The sequence below is a fragment of the Aegilops tauschii genome, chromosome 3 (genome assembly GCF_002575655.3).
Source record: "Aegilops tauschii subsp. strangulata cultivar AL8/78 chromosome 3, Aet v6.0, whole genome shotgun sequence".
Classification (NCBI taxonomy): Eukaryota; Viridiplantae; Streptophyta; class Magnoliopsida; order Poales; family Poaceae; genus Aegilops; species Aegilops tauschii.
This window is the reverse complement of record NC_053037.3, coordinates 463,814,419-463,837,087: the sequence shown is the minus strand read 5'-3', so window position 1 is coordinate 463,837,087 and position 22,669 is coordinate 463,814,419. Positions and strand designations below refer to the sequence as shown.

The 22,669-nt window shown below is 46.4% G+C and overlaps 2 protein-coding genes across 3 annotated transcripts; both read left to right on the top strand.

Moving 5' to 3' along the window:
- The first annotated feature begins 499 nt into the window (after positions 1-499).
- Positions 500-5,429, top strand: LOC120976838 (sorting nexin 2B). Its single transcript, XM_040404392.3, has 5 exons — positions 500-1,492; positions 1,786-1,995; positions 2,096-2,356; positions 3,618-3,704; positions 4,940-5,429. The coding sequence occupies exons 1-5, from the start codon at positions 596-598 to the stop codon at positions 5,018-5,020; spliced, it is 1,536 nt and encodes a 511-aa protein (XP_040260326.1). The 5' UTR covers positions 500-595; the 3' UTR covers positions 5,021-5,429.
- A 198-nt stretch (positions 5,430-5,627) lies between these two features.
- Positions 5,628-11,618, top strand: LOC109739346 (protein RETICULATA-RELATED 6, chloroplastic). Of its 2 annotated transcripts, none has more exons than XM_073510851.1 (7): positions 5,628-6,673; positions 7,187-7,316; positions 7,653-8,183; positions 8,406-8,513; positions 8,918-9,460; positions 9,836-9,958; positions 11,028-11,618. In XM_073510851.1, the coding sequence occupies exons 1-7, from the start codon at positions 6,105-6,107 to the stop codon at positions 11,190-11,192; spliced, it is 2,169 nt and encodes a 722-aa protein (XP_073366952.1). In that variant the 5' UTR covers positions 5,628-6,104; the 3' UTR covers positions 11,193-11,618. The 2 variants fall into 2 exon arrangements, 1 of the variants encoding a protein (XP_073366952.1); XR_012205320.1 differs by having other exon boundaries at positions 5,857-6,673; positions 9,580-9,958.
- Positions 11,619-22,669: the final 11,051 nt, after the last annotated feature.

Here is a 22,669-nt window from a genome sequence, read left to right as displayed (position 1 = left end):
CGCCTAGCTCGGAGGCGTTGCACTGCTGGGTGCGGGCCCGTGGGCTGCCACGGTGGACAGTGGTGCAACGCCCCGGAGCTAGGCGCTGCACCGTAGGGTGTGGCGCCGGCGTGGCGGGCGCTACACAAAAGGGTCAGTGGTGTGAAATAGTTTCGCAACCAGTTCATTCTGTGATTTGATTTCGATTATAGGTCAAAATTGTCAAATTTGCCGTGACCTCATCCAAGGACTTTGATGAAACTTATTTACTTTTCAGGGGTGTTTACACGTCTGATGATTAATAAATCTGAGTGTTTTTGGAAGAGAAAAACTTTTCTCGTTTTAATTAACGGTCCTGTCTTTCTCTAGGATATATCTGCAGTCCCGTCGCAACTGACACTGCAGTATGGAAATGGAAGTCAAAGAAAAGGGGTAGATGCGCGCCCTGGCCCCACATGGCAGTGGGCGTAGGGTACGACAGGGAGGTAGGCTTGCCTTACACGTATCACGGCGCTCGCCTTTCTCCCTCCCTCCTTCACCCGACTTGACTCGTCGCCGGCTTTCCCCGCCAGATCTCGCTTTCCCCTCAACCCCCACCCAACCGCCGGCGGCCGCCATGATGGCCGCCGAGTCCCCGGCGACGGCGAACCACCCCGCCGACCAACACCTCGAGACCCTCGCCCTCGATTCCCCATCTGCCGCATCGGCCGCTGCTTCTACCGACCCACTGCTCCACCCTCCTCCCTCCCCCTCGCCCCCCTCCGCTCGCGCCGCGGCCGCGAACGGCGACCCGTTCGTCGAAGAGAACGGTGAGGATGAATCCCCTCCGATCCTCCCCACCCCCGACTCCCCGGTCGTTTCCCGCGAGCCGTCACCGTTGTCCTACCAGATCACCGTCACCGACCCCAAGAAGCACGATGAGGCCGCCACCGGAGCGGCGGGCGTCATCCCTGGCTCCGGCAGCTACTTCTCCTACCTCGTCACCACCCGGGCCGCCGACGGCAGCGAGTTCCGCGTGCGGCGGCGCTTCCGCGACGTGGTGACCCTCGCCGACCGCCTCGCGGCCACCCACCGCGGCCTCTTCGTCCCGGCGCGCCCCGACAAGAGCATCGTGGAAGGGCAGGTCATGCAGCGGCATGAATTCGTGAACCAGCGCTGCGTCGCGGTCCAGCGCTACCTCTGCCGCATCGCCGCGCACCCCACCGTCAGCCGGAGCGACGACTTCCATACCTTCCTCACTGATCCTAGCGGTATTCCGACCTCCGAGGGTGAGTCTCCCAGGTTCAACCCCGCGATTACTGCCGCCTCGCCGACGGCTGTTACTACACCAACGACGCCTACAAAGGGCGGGCGAGACTTTTTTGGTATGTTCAAGGACCTGAAGCAGACGGTCGCGAATGGGTTGATGGCGGTGAGGCCGCCTCCAGTGGAGGAGGAGACTGACGCAAAGTTCCTCTTCCACAAGGCCAAGCTCGAGCAATTGGAGCAGCAACTCGCAGCGACATCTCAGCAGGTAGCTGTGTGTGTGTGTTGTTGTCTGGTTTATTAGAGCACTCATGTTACTCTCATTCTGATGGTTAGTCTTAATTTCTTATGCATAACTCGTGTAGTTTTGACAGAAGCAACATGTACTACATTAACATGTACCCGAATGGAGGAATTAAATTATGCGTGCTTGTTAAGTACATGTACTACATTTGCATTTTGCAACTTGATCAAGAAATTAATATCATATCAGGTTTCCGGTACCATGCGGCAGTGTACAAAAGAACACCAGCTAAGTCTATTCTTCTACATAATTTGTAGGCAGAGGCGTTTGCTAAAGCTCATGAGGATTTTAGAACAACTACAGCTCACTTGGGAATGACATTCGTTAAGCTGGCGAAATTTGAAAAGGACCAATCTACATGCAGTTCTCACAGAACTCGAGCTGTTAATATTAACAATTTTGCAAATGCTGTTGTCAAAGTCAGCAGGTCTCAGACAAAACTGGATGCTGAAATTGTGAAACATCTGGTATGTGGGAAGTTGGAGTGAGAGTAACATTATCTTGGATACAGATCTTCTTGATTATTTTTGTTCCTTGATCTGTAACGGTGTTTATGCTTTTTTACAGGACACTATCCATAAATACCTGGAGACGATGACTTCTGTCCACAATGCATTTACTGATCGCTCTAATGCTTTGCTCCATATCCAAAGTCTATCATCAGACTTATTTGCTTTGCACAACCGGGTGGCGAAACTTGAATCTGTGTCATCAAGAGGAATAGATCAGGAGAGGACGAGGTATCAGAAGGTTGAAGAACTGAAAGAAACAATAAGAACATCAGAAGACGCGAAAAGTCATGCACGCAAAGAGTATGAACTTATCAAGGTAAATCACCTAAAGTTTTGAATTAAGAGTACAATGTGCGTGTTGTACTTGATAGTGGCCTTCTGAGATATGAGTTGCTATTTATTTTTAAATTGCACAATTCAAGGTTGTTATGCCATAAGGTCAGATGACAACGTTTCCTAGTTTATGGTTAATATTCTTGCAATGGTTACACAAGCACAATTAAGTATTTGGGGCGAGCAATAGCTTCATACTGCAGTTTACATTTTATCGAAAACTATCAGCCAAAATCAAAATAAAATGCATTTGATCTTGGTTTCGACACCGAGCTTCAAAACGTTACCTGGCACTAGTTAAATGTCATGAACACTATAATGAACTCTGTATATATGCATCGTTTGACTTTATCAGTCAGTCTGAACTAATGTTATTAATTTACCATAGTGATGTCTGAGGTGTATTATTAGCAAACACAGTGTTATGCACACTAAAAAAATTATGTCCGAGTTAAGCTCTCAGAAGTTGGAACGAACTTGTAGCTTCAATTGCTGCAGCAGGCGGATATTCGTTTTGCTAAAAATTCACAAGTCAAGATCATTAGTTCAGTATGGTTATATGAGTTGAGGAAAGTATTCCGAGTACATTAATTGTCAGTTAAGTAACTGAAGTCTCTATATAGTACTCCCTCCGTCCCAAAATTCTTGTCTTAGATTTGTCTAGATACGGATGTATCAAGTCACGTTTTAGTATTAGATACATCCGTATCTAGACAAATCTAAGACAAGAATTTTGGGACGGAGGGCGTATATACGATTGACCATTAGTTTTCAAGACAGATTCGTACTATTTAAATGATGACAATGCCAGGTATGACTGAGATATACTACGTTATGTATTGACCTACTGGGACAGGTTTCTCTCAGCAAGTCAGTACATAAACTTGAATATGTAGGCTGTATTTGTCCTGTGGGATTTGTTTGTGTTGACAATATTAGAGTCTTTAAGCCTGTCGTTCAACCCAGATAGCATCTATTTGAGTTGACTGAGAAATATTACGAGGCATGTCTATGTAATAAAACACTCCTTTCAAGTCAAGTAAAGTGCCCATCATATTTCTCTTTTCTTTTTTCTTTCTTGGTGTGGGAAGTGTCGCATCCCTCTGTAGCCTGTAGGTTATCAAACCACATGTTATAATTTTGGTAACACTTGGGACATGACTATGCTGTTGATTTTAAGTTCCCATTTTGTTGTTTGGCATGGACTATTTGGGGTTTCTCTGAAATAAGCTTCTCTAATGCAGGAAAACAACATGAATGAAATTAAGAGATTTAATAAAGAGATACGCCAGGATTTGGTGGAGATGATGAAAGGCTTTGTAACAAGTCAGGTATAAATTTCAAACTTCAATTCTGAATCATTCTTCTGGTTGCCGGTTGTACGACCCTTTGAATTTTTGTAATGCAAAATCAAAAGATAAATACATCAGTTGAGTATCTGTCTACCATATTACCTATTGCAATTTGCTGTAAATATATCTTCATAGCCCCATTATTTTAAATTCTGTATCCCATATTAACCCAAAATGTTACCCAGTACCATTGCATAGTATTGCCCAGTTTGAAACCAGAAGTTAGTAATGATGCCCACTGTGGCTACTGCACAGTTGCTCCCTTTTCTGCAAAAGTGCAAAATGAACATTTGGAAATTGGTATGTGGTGACCATGGCTGTATGAATTTTCCGCTGCACAACTTTGGATTGTACTGTATGTTTGTATGCATGAAGCAGAAGTGAGTTGTCGGTCCACTTGATGTTTGCAGTCCCACCTTTCTTATCTTGCATCGTTATATCGACCTAAGAGCATGTGAAGCATGTTCCTTTTTCATGTTTCTGCTGGTTGGTTACCTAGAGCTTGAGCAACACATAAAGAAACAATTCCAAGGCTTGCAGAAAGTAGAAACCATGTCGACCTAGCGACTGGTAGGGGTGTCCAATTGCCACGTGTTATTAGGTTGTAGGAGTACATCGTGTCGACTATAAAATATAAATGATATGGTATATTGTTATTTGTTGTGTTTATTTCTCTATAGCAAAGGAAAGGATAAACCCTGATTAAGATGAGCAAACCAATGCCCATATGTCAAACACTGTATGCTTCATGGTAATTTGGTAGTGATGTGAAAATCTACACTGTGTATGACATTGTTTTGGAAGACATAGTCTGTTCTGCATGGATAGGGAGGTAGTGTTTGATTGGATAGTATAGATAACATCTGAAATGATTTTTGGTCCACTGTTGCGCATTGGCAGGCAATGTTGGTCGCCTTTTTTGGCCAAGAAAAGTTCATCGCACATGGAACTATTTTAGCTTTGCAACACCGCCTCAGTAAATAATTTTCCAAAGTTCAAATCAGGCAACCTAGATGGTGTTGTATGATATTCAAAATTATATAATACCAGTAGGTGCATACAATTTGCTGGTGGGAGTGGGTGGGACACCATCTTGTTTTCAACACTTATGAGTTCTCTATAACTCTTTGAAAATAAACAGTGGATTTCACAGTATCAACAATTTGATCATCGCAAAAGCTAACTAAATTGCCATGTATTTTGTCAATGTGCAGGTTGCACAGTCAGACAATATTGCTAGTATATGGGCAAAGTTAGCAGAAGACACAAAGGGATACGCGGACAGGAGCAGCTGAAGTAGGATGTAAATATAGGTGTGAATTTTGAGCCACTCATCTGAAGCATCAACATTGGTTACCACATTGAGATTCGTGTCATCACTCGCTCGGTGATTTAGGCGATATGTGCAGAGACAGTTTCCACTCCCCAAGGGGCATTGAGATTGGTCAAGGATTTTCTTGGAGGTAGCTATCTCCGGATGTGTACCTGAAAATTTGTCAGGAAAGATAGAACAAATCCTGGACCGCAAAACCGACACATCTGCTTTCCCCCCAGTTTTTCCCCACCCTGGGTTTAGCTGTAATGCTGAGTTTTCTCTGTACAATTACGCGGCACTAGCTGACTGGAGTTCCCTGCTTCCTGAGAGAACCATATAGCACATGAGAAAGATTCTTTTCAGTACTTAAGAAGTGTTGCAGGCTTGCATTTGCTATCTCGAGATGTATTTTCCTTTGTTTTCTTTCAGGAAAGGGATTGGGTTTGATATTATGCTGCGCATCACCAGGTTTGTGCGGAAGGTGAGCCACTCATCTCCGACGAGGCTGACTGGTTGGGATATGCTCGCGGAGACGCGAGCCAGTGGTATGGTCGGCAGCTAGTAGCCATTCCTATCACGCAATCAGGCACCAGGCATAGGGGTGACCCTTTGCGAGCTCCCTGAGACGCCGCGTATGCATGTTCAAGCTCCCGCCACGAAACCCGAAGAACGAGAGCTAGTTGCCATGAAAAAAATTCCACCCCGGCGAATTCCGCCCAAAAATCCGCTGCTGTCCCTGTCTCTGCCAAACAATTATGGTACGATCTGCGGCGTGGTGCCTCTTTGTCCGCTACTTGGACGCAATGTCGACCAGCTTCAAGCACTTCAAACGCGTGGTGAGAAATGCTTCCAAGTTCTTGATTTTTACTGGGCATGTCTTGGAGAGGTGAGAAGAAGGCGTACGTAGCTCTGCTGTACAAACAGTTGTACAGTTGTACTGCCGTGCTGTAGTACCAGCAAGGGATAGTTAGCCAACGGCCACAGGCTACTCCGTCTCTTGTTGCCTCGCTCCACTTCCCCCCTGGCCGCCGGCGCGCCTCCGGCGACGTCTCCGCCCGGGGAGAATGCTGCCCCACGCGCCCTCCCGTTACCCGGGCGCCGCCAAGTTCAAACCCCTCGTCCCCGCCAAACCGCCACTCTCTCCCGCGTCCTCCTCCTCCTCCCGCGGGAACCTCTGCGCCGCCGCCGCCGCCGCCTCCCGCCGCGACTTCCTCCTGCTCGTCCCGTCCCTGGCCGCAGCGTCCACGGCCCTCCAGTACCTCCCCCTCGCGGCCTCCGCCGCGGACGATGAGAAGCCGGCCCCAACACCGCCGCCAGCTCCGGCCCCAGCACCGGCTCCGGAGCCCGACGGGGAGGCGGCGCTGTCGAGGATGTACGACGCCACGGTCATCGGCGAGCCGCAGGCCGTGGGGAAGGACGCGCGCGGGAGGGTGTGGGAGAAGCTCATGGCCGCGCGGGTCGTCTACCTCGGGGAGGCCGAGCTCGTGCCCGACCGCGACGACCGGGTGCTCGAGCTCGAGATCGTCAGGAAGCTGGCCGCTCGCTGCGCGGACGCCGGGAGGACCCTCTCCCTCTCGCTCGAGGCCTTCCCCTGCGACCTCCAGGAGCAGCTCAACCAGTTCATGGATGGGAGGTTTGCTACTGCACTTTTTGTTAATTGGAACGAATTTTACCTGTTCCTAGTTGCCACAATTCATAATTCTAACCGAGATACGTACAGTGCAGGTAGAATTTTCTACATGCTCAGAGCTTTGTGAACCAGTTCATTGATATTGTGGTTTCATTTTGATAGATTTATATTACTGGGAAGTTAAGAGTAGTTTCGACTCAGGATTTAGAATATCGATTACAGAAAATTTTATACCTCGTGGAAACATTTTGAATTTCCAAAAAAAAGGAATTATTCCAATAAAAATTCACTGAATTAGACCCAGTTTAAATTTGATTTGAATTAATTTGGATCTCGTCAGAAATTTTGTGATAACAAACATTTCAGGACCCACTGAATTTAAGAAAACATATTGAAATTTTTAATCCTTGTTCACCTTTATGGGGAATAGTGTATGTCTATGAGAGCAATTGTGATTTATCGATCAGCCTTGCAATACTTCCTCGACGAACTTCTAACAGGCCTATCTTAATTCAGAATTAACGGCAACAACTTAAGGTTGTACACATCTCACTGGGCACCGGAGCGCTGGCAGGAGTATGAACCTCTTTTAAACTACTGCCGTGATAATGGAATCAAGCTTATTGCATGTGGAACTCCACTTGAGGTAATTCATCATTCTCACACACATTATCCAGCAAAACTGCATCTGCATGTGTTTATTTATGCATATTTTTATCATCATGATCTTGTTCATTGGTACTTCTGACTTTCTAAGGCTGTAGACTTGATAGTTGTAGTTATTCAGTGTTGATTTTTACATTATTCCAGCTGGCAAGCTTTTTCTTGACTTGCGTCATCAAGTGCTTTTACTCGACGCGTAAGCACCTATTCTACATCCTCATTGGCCCTTGTCTGAGAAGTATTCTGATATGCAGCCATACTAAATAAGATAGCTTAGTCTTCTCTGTGGTGAAAAGTACTTAATACATTTCTTGACTAGGTGGTAAGAACTGTCCAAGCAGAAGGAATCAAAGGCCTCTCAAAAGAGCAGAGGAAGTCGTATGCTCCTCCAGCTGGCTCAGGCTTCATTTCTGGCTTTACATCCATCTCAGGCCGATCATTGATAGACAAGACTTCATCCTCTCGTGTCTCTCCTTTTGGCCCTAGCTCATATCTATCTGCACAGGCAAGAGTAGTTGATGATTATACCATGTCCCAAATAATAATGAAGGAAATTAGTACTGGAGACCCTTCAGGGATGCTCGTTGTTGTAACTGGTGCAAGCCATGTTATGTATGGGTCACGAGGGATTGGTGTTCCTGCCAGAATATCTAAAAAGATGCAAAAGAAAAAGCAAGTTGTGATCCTTCTTGATCCTGAGAGGCAAGGTATAAGGCGAGAAGGTGAAATCCCCGTAGCGGATTTATTGTGGTATTCTGCTGCCAAGCCATGCAGTCGAAATTGCTTTGACCGTGCTGAAATCGCTAGAGTTATGAATGCAGCTGGTAGGAGGCGTGAAGCTCTGCCCCAGGTTATCACTTGCTCTCTCAGCATATCTTTGGTACTCCTTTGCATTATATCTCTTACTAACTGTAACATGCCGTAAATGATTTTACTCTAGAAAACCAGTAATGAGCTCTTTAAAAAATTAACGCAGCTAAAAACTTGCTATGTCAGGCAGTTATGATTTCTAATAACATCGCATTTTTTAATGTTTGAGCTAATGTAAAATTTTGCATTTATTTCATTGCAGGATATTCAGAAAGGAATAGATCTTGGTGTAGTTTCTCCTGAGATATTGCAGAACTTTTTTGACCTTGAGAAATATCCTGTCGTGGATGAATTGATTCACCGATTCCAAGTACGCACCTGCTTTACTCTTTCACTCCTTTCCCCTGTAGTTATCTATTTATGGTTTGGTGCTTGACCATACAGCTGCATACTACTGCTTCAATAATATATTCCTTCCTTGATTATATATGAAAAAATAAATCTATCAGAACTGTTTATGGACGGGTCAGCCCTGTCAGATTTCATCCAGGATCAGCCCCGCCTGGCATCCTGAAAGGAAAGAACTGCCAGAAATAATCAATATTTACTAGTGATATTATGTGAAATATGTGAAAAATATTTTGGGAAACTGAAAGTTCAAGGCTGGGTTTACAAGGGCTGGGCCAGGCCTTGAGCGGTCTAATTGATTTTGCTCTTTATAGCTAGGAGAACTTACTGCATGTTGATGATGTTGAAAATGATCATTTTGTGCAGGGTTTCCGTGAAAGGTTACTGGCAGATCCCCAATTCTTGAATAGATTAGCTATCGAAGAGGGTATATCAATAACTACAGCTGTCTTAGCACAATATGAAAAACGGAAAGGACGGTTTTTTGAAGAGATCGACTATGTCCTTACTGATACAATTAGAGGTTCTGTTGTTGACTTTTTTACAGTCTGGCTTCCTGCTCCTACTATTTCGCTCTTATCTATTGCTGACAATGGTTCTGGTGAGAGCTTGGAGCTTGTTAGAGGATTGTTAGGGTCACTGCCAGATAATGCATTTCAAAAGGGTATCGTGGGCCAGAATTGGGACATTAACCAGAGATTTGCATCAGTACTAGTGGGTGGTCTGAAACTTGCTGGTGTTGGATTTGTTTCCAGTATTGGAGCTGGAGTTGCTTCGGACGTTTTGTATGCTGCTCGTCGAGTTTTGAGTCCTACAAGTATAGAGGCAGAACGCCCAAGAGCTCCCATTTGGAAAGCAGCTTCTGTGTATAGTGGCTTCCTTGGAACATCAGCAAATCTGCGGTATCAGGTACTTCCTTGTTATCCTCTTTCTAGTTTCAAATGAAGGGTCGAGAATTTAGATATATATATTTGATGAAGTTCTAATTCTAAAAAATTGTTCACAAGTGATTCTGGCTGATCATGTAGATATGTTTTGTCTGTCGAGTTGCACATGTGAAGGCACATGATAGGAACTTTAGCAATGGTTAAAATGATCTGTAATATAACATACTGTGGATGAATGAGTTAGTCTAAAGGCAAACTGAGGCCTTGCAGCTGCAACTGGTATGCTATCAAGTAGCCTGTCCAGTCATTTACGATCATATAAGCACAACTCACAATTTCGCCTTCCATTTTCGACTTATTCTGCAATATCTAACATTTCCCCGATAAATATGTTAAGGTCATTGCTGGTCTGGTGGAGCATCGGCTTGGAGAGTATCTTGTGTCATACTATAACCAGCCATTTCTTGCTAATGTGCTGTCCTTTGTTGCACGGATAATCAATTCATACTTTGGAACACAGGTTTGCCACTTCTGCATTTTGTACTTCCGTTATTAAGTTTTTTTTCTGGTTAAGGTGTTCCATCAAGCTGGTTGAACTAAACAAACAAATATCGGGATTTCCTTCCAAAGAAAAAAAAACATGTGATTCAGAGAGCAGGTTAGCTATTGATGAATAGGGGCTAATTTAATCATTTTCAATTAGCATGATATGGGAGACCTCTTAAGGCTATGGCTACAACATGTGGTCTCCTCTCTCCATACAAAGCAGACCTGGGATACAAGTGTACGACTCCAACACTAACACCATGCCCTAGCCACACACTTTGTAGTACCATATTACATTACTACAAGATCCGTAAATCTAACTTGTAAGTTATAACCTACACGTACACATTCGGCACAAACTCAGTACTCAACACATGTCATCTCGCACATACATGTGTGTCCTGTACATGTGCTAAGAAAATATTGGAGGCTCCACTGGTCACACTTAACGGGTGCATGTGTGTCACTCCGTTTTAATAGGGGCCGCCATGTCAATCCTAGGAATTATACCTAAATAATCAAATAATCAATATCCATCACTAGAACCAAAGGTTCATCTGCCAACACGCACATTGTTGCATCGATGAATGTCTAAATATATGTGCATGAAGAGCATATTAGTGCATGCACACAATGCCAATTGCATCTAATATGGTCGATCCACTTCATCCTACGGGTCAAATGCCCCGCACCATTTAAATGCAACTGGATGCACAACAGTGCGGATCATTTGACCATAGGATTAGCTATTAATGCACAATTGGATACACTAATTCTTTTGGATTGAGCCGCTAGCCCATTTAACCACTATTCGCGGTGCAGATCGCTCATCCGTTGGATGAAATGATCCACCCCAACCCCTATGTTTGTCTCTGGTAGAACCGTTGCTAAACATCTCCAGGGACAGAAATAAAAATCCTACAACGTAATGACTTATTTCTGCAGTCTACTACTCTACAACTCAGCTTCATACATATATTATGCATGATAATACTTGCATTCCAGGTTTCTCTAGTCGTTACTGACAGCTATGTTTGATGCAGCAATGGATTGATCTTGCGCGATCTACAGGCATCCAAACTAGTGAGGAAGAGCCACCTTCTCCTGACACTCCCATCTCATCAGAAATACCAGTGTTGGAATGTGGCACGGCAGAAGTACAAAGTACAGACGATATTAATAAGAACCAATCAGGTGAGCAGACATAGCCAAAAGGTTATTGGCTGTGGGCATCCAACTCAAGGAACAGTATCTACAGTACAGGCATATAGACACAAGGTCTTGGTACAGCAAGACTGAATCCCAACCACATTGCATTGTTTTTCGGGAAGGAGAACATGAAATTTTGAAGAGCAGAGTTTTTATTTGAGCATTCTATTCTTGCGGCTAAAAGGACTTCTTCTACACATTTCTAGAGTAAATATACTATATGTACATCAACAGGAAACAGTCAGATTTTGAAACACACACGTACACACCATTTAGACTCTTGATATCATCTTGGATTGCATTTGGCAACAGAAGTTGAGTTTCCATGAGAAATCCACCCCCCCCCCCCCCCCCTCGCGCGCGCGCGTGGCAGCCATGAGTTGTATTTGATCAAAATGAGTTGAATTCAAGTACAATTTATACCATAACTGGAACTGGTGGAAATTGGACTGTATGACTGTATCTCCATTTTTTTGTGTTTGGTGCCATCTGTAACTGTCGATACTTGTTTACACCAGTGACTAGTGAGGAATCCAGTCCTTTCGATATGTCGTAATCGTGCAATTAATCGAACAAATCTAGCCCGCTGTTGCCTGTTGCTATTGCCAGAGGAATCCAGTTCCAAGTCACGGCCATCCAACGCGGCGATATTCATCTTCTTTTAAGGACCCAAATATGCGTCCTCACCGACCGATCCCTGGACCATCAAGGAACGAACATATCCGAAGTCTAGCAACTGATGCTATTATGAGAGGCAAGCCTGAAGTGCCGAAGGAGGACCGGATCCGGATTCTGTGTAAGGCTGTGGCAAATTGGCAACGCAGAGAAATGTAGTTGCAGAGTTGCAAAAAATAGACATTCCAGCTGCAGCTGAAATATCCATGTGGTAGTACTCTGAAGCATTTGCTACAACGGTTGTGGTCTGGCTCTTGATCTGAACCGTTGGACACGGTGGAGACATGACATCCTCGCAGCACCTCAGGTTTGGATTTCATCTCTGACGCTGAAAAACATTTCTCAGTTCCCAGGGGACGGGCTTCATCACTTGAGAGAATCAAACAAGGGGGAAATTTGACGGACCATATTCATTAGTACGAGTGTTCATCTAGATTTCTTCTGACTCTTTAATATAAACCCTTAACAAGTCCGGGTACAGAGCAAGTACAGAGTGTGCATACATACGGTAGATACTCCCATCACGTGACATGGCACGGCGCAGCCAGAGGGCAGCAGACGGGGTCAGACGCCGGCGCATGCTTCCGAGCCTGGCATCTGGCTTGCCAGGTTGGCCGCCACATGCAGCGGCGCGGCACGAGCAGTTCGCTCCGGGAATGGTGGGCTGCCCGCCTGCCCGCCCCAATACTGTATCTGAATGGGAGTATCTTGGACGGACGGCCGGATGCCGAGGCGGTCGGTGCAGGTACGGTACGGCGCGGCCGGATAGAGTATACCCCCGCGAAGCTTCGCTGCTCCCTCCTTCCTTCCCCTCCAGGGCTCCAGCTACGAGGAGGAGCTGAGCCACCGCTGCGCGCACGTGCGCGCCTGCGCGCCCATCTGTCGCTCACGCGCTCGCCTGACAGGCAGGAAATCCAAGCGACGACGAACTTGCGCACGCACCGGCAGACCCAGCGAACGGGCGGACGCGCTTGTTCACCCGAACCACTGACCGTACAGCGCATCGTACCGTTGCGGAGGCGTGGATCAGCAGTGGATGGGGGCAACCAGCAAGGTCCGTCGGCAACCGAGTTGATCTTTCTTTATTTTCGGAACATGGAGGCTACACCCACGGGCACGCACCGGTCCGTCGTCTCGTCGTGCGACGCACGACGTCGCGGGGGAGACGTGCGGCCCAACACGTACGGGGAAGAAACAACAGGCCCCGCTCCCCATAGATCCGCTGCTCCCCGCCGGCGCGCCCGGGATCTTCCTCGGTCCCGCGAGGCATGCGACGTACGCCCGACGCCACCGTGCAGCGGCGCAAAGTTCCCGCGCCCGGTCCAGGACACCCCCGGCAGCGGCGCCAACTTGCTCCGCTGGGGTTGGAGCGCCGGAGTGCAGCGGCCTCGGCTCCCGGGCGGCGGCGGATTTGGGCGGTTCGACGAGGGGATTTGGAATGTTGGGTGCGCCTCATTTGGTCACCGTGCCGTGAAGAGCTGGCGCTGGGTAGCTTCCGGACGCCCAACGTTTTTTACAGGCCTCCCTCGGATCTATCACACCTCACGCGGTGGCTTCCCATAGCATGGGAAATGCCATTCTCATGGTTAGTGACATCTTTACAACGGAGGTTCCTTCGCCACTCGTGACAAGTATGTCTCGGATTATTCTTCCGTGTGTACATGTACTGCTTTCATGCCGTCCGCTACTTGACTGATAATAAATAAATATTACTAAATCAGAAATCATGTTTACTGAATTGAGCTCGAATTTTGTTCTCCCGTAAAAGGCTGGGCATGGGTGATGCTAGTACACGTTATCGAAATTAATACAGTAATACACTAGTATAAGAGAAGAACCTAATGGCATCTAGGAGTAATACTCTAGTACAAGACATGTTCAGTCTACTTTTGCAGTGTGATCCGTACTTCGTACTACGTACCAAGGGGCGTGCATTCAACGATTTGGTTGGTGTATATGAGATTTCCAGATCTCTGCTAATCAAGATTTGCTCGTCTAGCATACGACAGGTGTGGCTAGTTAGTGGCTTCCTAAGTGATGAGAGTTAAGCTTAAATTCGCTCATAAGCTGAACTTAAAAAAATTATTAAAAATCCAAAGTTTTTTTGTTACAATATACAAAGTCGATTTGCAAAAAAGAAGATTTATATGATCTTTTCAAGTGCGGCAGTGGAGATTTTTCTTCTTCATAAAAGCATTCTCACCAGGAGCGTACATCGGCGAAAACGTGTAGCTATTTTTCCCAGATATTTTAAGATGGAACAATCTTTGCAAAGTAAATCCTACTAGCATATCTGTGTGGAAGTTCCATACTAAGTGTCAAATTTAAAGGGCAAATCAGCATGCTTATCACAAGAGCATCTGGTTCCATTCCGAAGTTTAGGCCGCCTTAGCCACCCCTCTACTCTACGCCATTAGCCATTAGGGTTTAGGAATGTTCCCGATGAGAATCACAACAGATAATACAGGTAAGATCATCCCTAATCATTGCATGCGATCGGCTGCTTCGTGGCAACTTCTGCCCAAGAACACAAGCTGGCTAGGCCATGACCACCATCCTTATACCATAACAGTCTCAAACTATTGGCCTAATCATAATAATAATCTAGCTGCCATCTCGGTTTTTGGATGCTAGCGGAAAACTATTAGGGATGCCTCCAAAGGAATCTATGGGAAGGTAGAGAACACGTATCCAGTGAGGCAAAGCATTTTTAAAATGCAAGCCTTGAAGGAACTTGCATGGCCCCGAGAACATGGTGCACGGTGTCTTTCCTTGTCCTACAGCCTAGATATCGTTTTCTTCCGTGAAGTATGTCTAGATATAGTTGGTATAGAAAGGCTGGCCGTATTTCATTCCATCAATAATGCTGGGGACACACTTCCATGGGAATAGCCAGGGAGAAAGGGACGCTCACGCGGACAATTCTGCATCCATGAACTCTATTTGTCATTTGAATTTGCGTTGAAAAAGTTATATGTAGTCAGCTAGACAAAACTGTAAGTCAAACTTTCACAAGAAAAGGCGCAAGTCGAGATCTTTATTTTTCAAACTATAGGATTCACTAAATAAGGCTACAAGTAGCTAGAGTCAATTTAAGACTCAGATATGTAGTGGGGTACAAGGCTAAACAACCTCCTAACAATAGATACTGGCCCATTCCCAATTCAATTTCTATTTTGGATTTTAGGACAAAAACATTATTGTGTGCATTCCAACTACCGATTCTCACATACAAATAGCTTAAAATTATCAGACCTCTGCACTGCAAGAATTTTGAAGTTCATATGTTCTACACAAGATCTCCATTCTCATGAAACCTCCTTGATTGGCGTTGAACACTTGGGTAATATTGGTTAAGGAGAATTGGATCCTTTCAAACATATCATGTGAATAACCTTTTGATTACTGCTAAACATATGGTAGGGGCCTCCCCTGATGTTTCTCAATAACAAGTCTTTGGAGAAAACTTTAAAATTGAGTTTCATTTAATCTCTAAAACACATAAAGTTTTTGGGAAAATCCTGCGCACTCTCTATTAACTAAGAACGAAAGAAGACCAAGTATTTAAAAGACTTGTGTACAAACTACATGAGGACTACTACTACTTAGTATCATTGCTAGACTCGCGTGGCAAACGGGCACCGACGATGCGTTGGATATCCTGAAATGGTAACTGGGACAGTTCCATGTATCTGAGGTGCACTCCTTTGAAGATATGTACCCAGTCCCATTCCTTTCACCCGCTCCACAATGCATATAGCAGACGACTACTACGAATTGTGTGGGTTTCCTTGGATGTGGCGCCTATGATCACATTCAACCTCGTGTTGACCGATTGGCGATCATGCAAAAGGGTGTTGGAAGGATCCCCTAGCCAACCATCAAGAAGGCCCCAAACCGCTAGACTGCAATGACAGCCTACTACGGAGGTGGACGAAATTCTCCAGGTTGTTGAGGTAGAGGTAATAAATGACTTTATATGAGGCTAGAAACACACTCTTGGAAGGTTTGTCGGGAGAATTGTGCTATGAAAGACTAGCCATGCAAATAACTTAGCACCTTGACACAACCCTGACGTATCAAATTTTGTTGGCCTCAAATTTATCGGCATCCATGAAACTAAATGGCGTATGCAGAACTTGCAAGAGTATTCTCCGCTTGTGAGCACTAATACCGGTGAATAATAACAAAAAAAATTAGAAGGCGGAGATTGTTGGGAATCGTAGCAGAAATTAAAAATTTTCTATGCATCACCAAGATCAATCTATGGAGTCATCTAGCAACGAGAGAGAGGAGTGCATCTACATACCCTTGTAGATCGCGAGCGGAAGCGTTCAAGTGAACGGGGTTGATGGAGTCGTACTCGTCGTGATCCAAATCACCGATGACCGAGCGCCGAACGGACGGCACCTCCGCGTTCAACACACGTATGGTTGGGAAGACGTCTCCTTCTTGATCCAGCAAGGGGAAGGAGAGGTTGATGGAGATCCAGCAGCACGACGGCGTGGTGGTGGAAGTAGCTAGCGGGGATCTCGGCAGGGCCAAGCTCAGCGAGAGGGAGAGGTGTCACGGGAGGGAGAGGGAGGCGCCAGGGGCTTGGGTGTGCAGCCCTCCCTCCCCCCCTCTTTATATAGGGGTCCAGGGGGGGCACCGGCCCCCAGAGATCCCATCTCAAGGGGGGGGGGGGTGGCGGCCAAAGGGGGGGGACTTGCCCCCCAAGTCAAGTGGGGCGCCCCCCACCCCTAGGGTTTCCAACCCTAGGCGCAGGGGAGGCCCAAGGGGGGTGCACCAGCCCACCAGGGACTGGTTCCCTTCCCCACTTCAGCCCATGGGGCCCTCCGGGATAGGTGGCCCCACCCGGTGGACCCCCGGGACCCTTCCGGTGGTCCCGGTACAATACCGGTGACCCCCGAAACTTTCTCGGTGGCCGAAACTGGACTTCCTATATATAATTCTTCACCTTCGGACCATTCCGGAACTCCTCGTGACGTCCGGGATCTCATCCGGGACTCCGAACAACTTTCGGATTTCCGCATACTAATATCTCTACAACCCTAGCGTCACCGAACCTTAAGTGTGTAGACCCTACGGGTTCGGGAGACATGCAGACATGACCGAGACGACTCTCCGGTCAATAACCAACAGCGGGATCTGGATACCCATGTTGGCTCCCACATGTTCCACGATGATCTCATCGGATGAACCACGATGTCGAGGATTCAATCAATCCCGTATACAATTCCCTTTGTCAATCGGTACGTTACTTGCCCGAGATTCGATCGTCGGTATCCCAATACCTTGTTCAATCTCGTTACCGGCAAGTCACTTTACTCATACCGTAATGCATGATCCCGTGACCAAACACTTGGTCACATTGAGCTCATTATGATGATGCATTACCGAGTGGGCCCAGAGATACCTCTCCGTCATACGGAGTGAAAAATCCCAGTCTCGATTCGTGCCAACCCAACAGACACTTTCGGAGATACCCGTAGTGCACCTTTATAGCCACCCAGTTACGTTGTGACATTTGGCACACCCAAAGCACTCCTATGGCATCCGGGAGTTGCACAATCTCATGGTCTAAGGAAATGATACTTGACATTTGGAAAAGCTCTAGCAAACGAACTACACGATCTTGTGCTATGCTTAGGATTGGGTCTTGTCCATCACATCATTCTCCTAATGATGTGATCCCATTATCAATGACATCCAATGTCCATAGTCAGGAAACCATGACTATCTGTTGATCGTGGTCTATGTATTCACACATGTATTACGATTTCCGGATAACACAATTATAGCATGAACAATAGACAATTATCATGAACAAGGAAATATTATAATAACCATTTTATTATTGCCTCTAGGGCATATTTCCAACAGTCTCCCACTTGCACTAGAGTCAATAATCTAGTTACATTGTGATGAATCGAACACCCATAGATTTCTGGTGTTGATCATGTTTTGCTCTAGGGAGAGGTTTAGTCAACGGATCTGCTACATTCAGGTCCGTATGTACTTTACAAATATCTATGTCTCCATTTTGAACATTTTCACGAATGGAGTTGAAGCGTCGCTTGATATGCCTGGTCTTCCTGTGAAACCTGGGCTCCTTGGCAAGGGCAATAGCTCCAGTGTTGTCACAGAAGAGGGTGATTGGCCTCGACGCATTGGGTATGGCTCCTAGGTCGGTGATGAACTCCTTCATCCAGATTGCTTCATGCGCTGCCTCCGAGGCTGCCAAGAGTGCGATTACGACGTTCGGACACACCATTTCGCTGTGGTGTTCCAGGCGGCGTGAGTTGTGAAACTATTCCACATTTCCTTAAGTGTGTGCCAAATTCGTGACTCAAATATTCCCCTCCACGATCTGATCGTAAGAATTTTATTTTCCTGTCACGTTGATTCTCAACCTCACTCTGAAATTCCTTGAACTTTTCAAATGTCTCAGACTTGTGTTTCATTAGGTAGACATACCCATATCTACTCAAGTCATCAGTGAGAGTGAGAACATAACAATAGCCACCGCGAGCCTCAACACTCATTGGACCGCACACATCAGTATGTATGATTTCCAATAAGTTGGTTGCTCGTTTCATTGTTCCGGAGAACGAAGTCTTGGTCATCTTACCCATGAGGCATGGTTCGCACGTGTCAAATGATTCGTAATCAAGAGACTCTAAAAGTCCATCAACATGGAGCTTCTTCATGCGCTTGACACCAATGTGACCAAGACGGCGGTGCCACAAGTATGTGGGACTATCATTATCAACCTTACATCTTTTGGTACTCACACTATGAATATGTGTAACACTACGTTCGAGATTCATTAAGAATAAACCATTAACCAGCGGGGCATGACAATAAAACATATCTCTCATATAAATAGAACAACCATTATTCTCGGATTTAAATGAGTAGCCATCTCGAATTAAACGAGATCCTGATACAATGTTCATGCTCAAAGCTGGCACTAAATAACAATTATTGAGGTTTAAAACTAATCCCGTAGGTAAATGTAGAGGTAGCGTGCCGACGGCGATCACATCGACCTTGGAACCATTCCCGACGCGCATCGTCACCTCGTCCTTTGCCAGTCTCCGTTTATTCCGCAGCTCCTGCTTTGAGTTACAAATATGAGCAACCGCACCGGTATCAAATACCCAGGAGCTACTACGAGTGCTGGTAAGGTACACATCAATAACATGTATATCACATATACCTTTGGTGTTGCCGGCCTTCTTGTCCGCTAAGTACTTGGGGCAGTTCCGCTTCCAGTGACCACTTCCCTTGCAATAAAAACACTCAGTCTCAGGCTTGGGTCCATTCTTTGGCTTCTTCCCGGCAACTGGCTTACCGGGCGCGGCAACTCCCTTGCCGTCCTTCTTGAAGTTCTTCTTACCCTTGCCTTTCTTGAACTTAGTGGTTTTATTCACCATCAACACTTGATGTTCCTTTTTGATCTCCACCTCCGTTGATTTCAGCATTGAATATACCTCAGGAATGGTCTTTTCCATCCCCTGCATATTGAAGTTCATCACAAAGCTCTTGTAGCTCGGTGGAAGCGACTGAAGGATTCTGTCAATGACCGCGTCATCCGGGAGATTAACTCCCAGCTGAGTCAAGCGGTTGTGTAACCCAGACATTTTGAGTATGTGCTCACTAATAGAACTATTTTCCTCCATCTTACAACTGAAGAACTTGTCGGAGACTTCATATCTCTCGACCCGGGCATGAGCTTGGAAAACCATTTTCAGCTCTTCGAACATCTCATATGCTCCGTGTTGCTCAAAACGCTTTTGGAGCCCCGGTTCTAAGCTGTAAAGCATGCCGCACTGAACGAGGGAGTAATCATCAGCACGCTGCTGCCAAGCGTTCATAATGTCTTGGTTCTCTGGGATGGGTGCGTCACCTAGCGGTGCTTCTAGGACATAATCTTTCTTGGCAGCTATGAGGATGATCCTCAGGTTCCGGACCCAGTCCGTATAGTTGCTGCCATCATCTTTCAGCTTGGTTTTCTCTAGGAACGCGTTGAAGTTGAGGGCAACATTAGCGTGGGCCATTTGATCTACAAGACATATTGTAAAGATTTTAGACTAAGTTCATGATAATTAAGTTCATCTAATCAAATTATTCAATGAACTCCCACTCAGATAGACATCCCTCTAGTCATCTAAGTGAAACATGATCCGAGTCAACTAGGCCGTGTCCGATCATCACGTGAGACGGACTAGTCAACATCGGTGAACATCTTCATGTTGATCGTATCTTCTATACGACTCATGCTCGACCTTTCGGTCTTCCGTGTTCCGAGGCCATGTCTGTACATGCTAGGCTCGTCAAGTCAACCTAAGTGTATTGTGTGTGTAAATCTGGCTTACACCCGTTGTATTCGAACGTTAGAATCTATCACACCCGATCATCACGTGGTGCTTCGAAACAACGAACCTTCGCAACGGTGCACAGTTAGGGGGAACACTTTCTTGAAATTATTGCGAGGGATCATCTTATTTAAGCTACCGTCGTTCTAAGCAAATAAGATGTAAAACATGATAAATATCACATGCAATCAAATAGTGACATGATATGGCCAATATCATTTTGCTCCTTTTGATCTCCATCTTCGGGGCGCCATGATCATCGTCGTCACCGGCATGACACCATGATCTCCATCATCATGATCTCCATCATCGTGTCTTCATGAAGTTGTCTCGTCATTTATTACTTCTACTACTATGGCTAACGGTTTAGCAATAAAGTAAAGTAATTGCATGACGTTATATGTTGACACGCAGGTCATAAATAAATTAAGACAACTACTATGGCTCCTGCCGGTTGTCATACTCATCGACATGCAAGTCGTGATTCCTATTACAAGAACATGATCAATCTCATACATCACATATATCATTCATCACATCCTTTTGGCCATATCACATCACACGGCATATGCTGCAAAAACAAGTTAGACGTCCTCTAATTGTTGTTGCAAATTTTTTACGTGGCTGCTATAGGTTTCTTAGCAAGAACGTTTCTTACCTACGCCAAAACCACATCGTGATATGCCAATTTCTATTTACCCTTCATAAGGACCCTTTTCATCGAATCCGATCCGACTAAAGTGGGAGAGACAGACACCCGCTAGCCACCTTATGCAACTAGTGCATGTCAGTCGGTGGAACCTGTCTCACGTAAGCGTACGTGTAAGGTCGGTCCGGGCCGTTTCATCCCACGATGCTGCCGAATCAAGATAAGACTAGTAACGGCAAGTAAATTGACAATATCGACGCCCACAACTGCTTTGTGTTCTACTCGTGCATAGAAACTACGCATAAACCTGGCTCTGATACCACTGTTGGGAATCGTAGCAGAAATTAAAATTTTTCTACGCATCACCAAGATCAATCTATGGAGTCATCTAGCAACGAGAGAGAGGAGTGCATCTACATACCCTTGTAGATCGCGAGCGGAAGCGTTCAAGTGAACGGGGTTGATGGAGTCGTACTCGTCGTGATCCAAATCACCGATGACCGAGCGCCGAACGGACGGCACCTCCGCGTTCAACACACGTACGGTTGGGAAGACGTCTCCTCGTTCTTGATCCAGCAAGGGGGAAGGAGAGGTTGATGGAGATCCAGCAGCACGACGGCGTGGTGGTGGAAGTAGCGGGGATCTCGGCAGGGCTTCGCCAAGCTCAGCGAGAGGGAGAGGTGTCACGGGAGGGAGAGGGAGGCGCCAGGGGCTTGGGTGTGCAGCCCTCCCTCCCCCCTCTTTATATAGGGGTCCAGGGGGCGCCGGCCCCCAGAGATCCCATCTCAAGGGGGGGGGGGGCAAAGGGGGGGGACTTGCCCCCCAAGTCAAGTGGGGCGCCCCCCACCCCTAGGGTTTCCAACCCTAGGCGCAGGGGAGGCCCAAGGGGGGTGCACCAGCCCACCAGGGACTGGTTCCCTTCCCCACTTCAGCCCATGGGGCCCTCCGGGATAGGTAGCCCCACCCGGTGGACCCCCGGGACCCTTCCGGTGGTCCCGGTACAATACCGGTGACCCCCTAAACTTTCCCGGTGGCCGAAACTGGACTTCCTATATATAATTCTTCACCTCCGGACCATTCCGGAACTCCTCGTGACGTCCGGGATCTCATCCGAGACTCCGAACAATTTTCGAATTTCCGCATACTAATATCTCTACAACCCTAGCGTCACCGAACCTTAAGTGTGTAGACCCTACTGGTTCGGGAGACATGCAGACATGACCGAGACGACTCTCCGGTCAATAACCAACAGCGGGATCTGGATACCCATGTTGGCTCCCACATGTTCCACGATGATCTCATCGGATGAACCACGATGTCGAGGATTCAATCAATCCCGTATACAATTCCCTTTGTCAATCGATACGTTACTTGCCCGAGATTCGATCGTCGGTATCCCAATACCTTGTTCAATCTCGTTACCGGCAAGTCACTTTACTCATACCGTAATGCATGATCCCGTGACCAAACACTTGGTCACATTGAGCTCATTATGATGATGCATTACCGAGTGGGCCCAGAGATACCTCTCCGTCATACGGAGTGAAAAATCCCAGTCTCGATTCGTGCCAACCCAACAGACACTTTCGGAGATACCCGTAGTGCACCTTTATAGCCACCCAGTTACGTTGTGACATTTGGCACACCCAAAGCACTCCTATGGCATCCGGGAGTTGCACAATCTCATGGTCTAAGGAAATGATACTTGACATTTGGAAAAGCTCTAGCAAACGAACTACACGATCTTGTGCTATGCTTAGGATTGGGT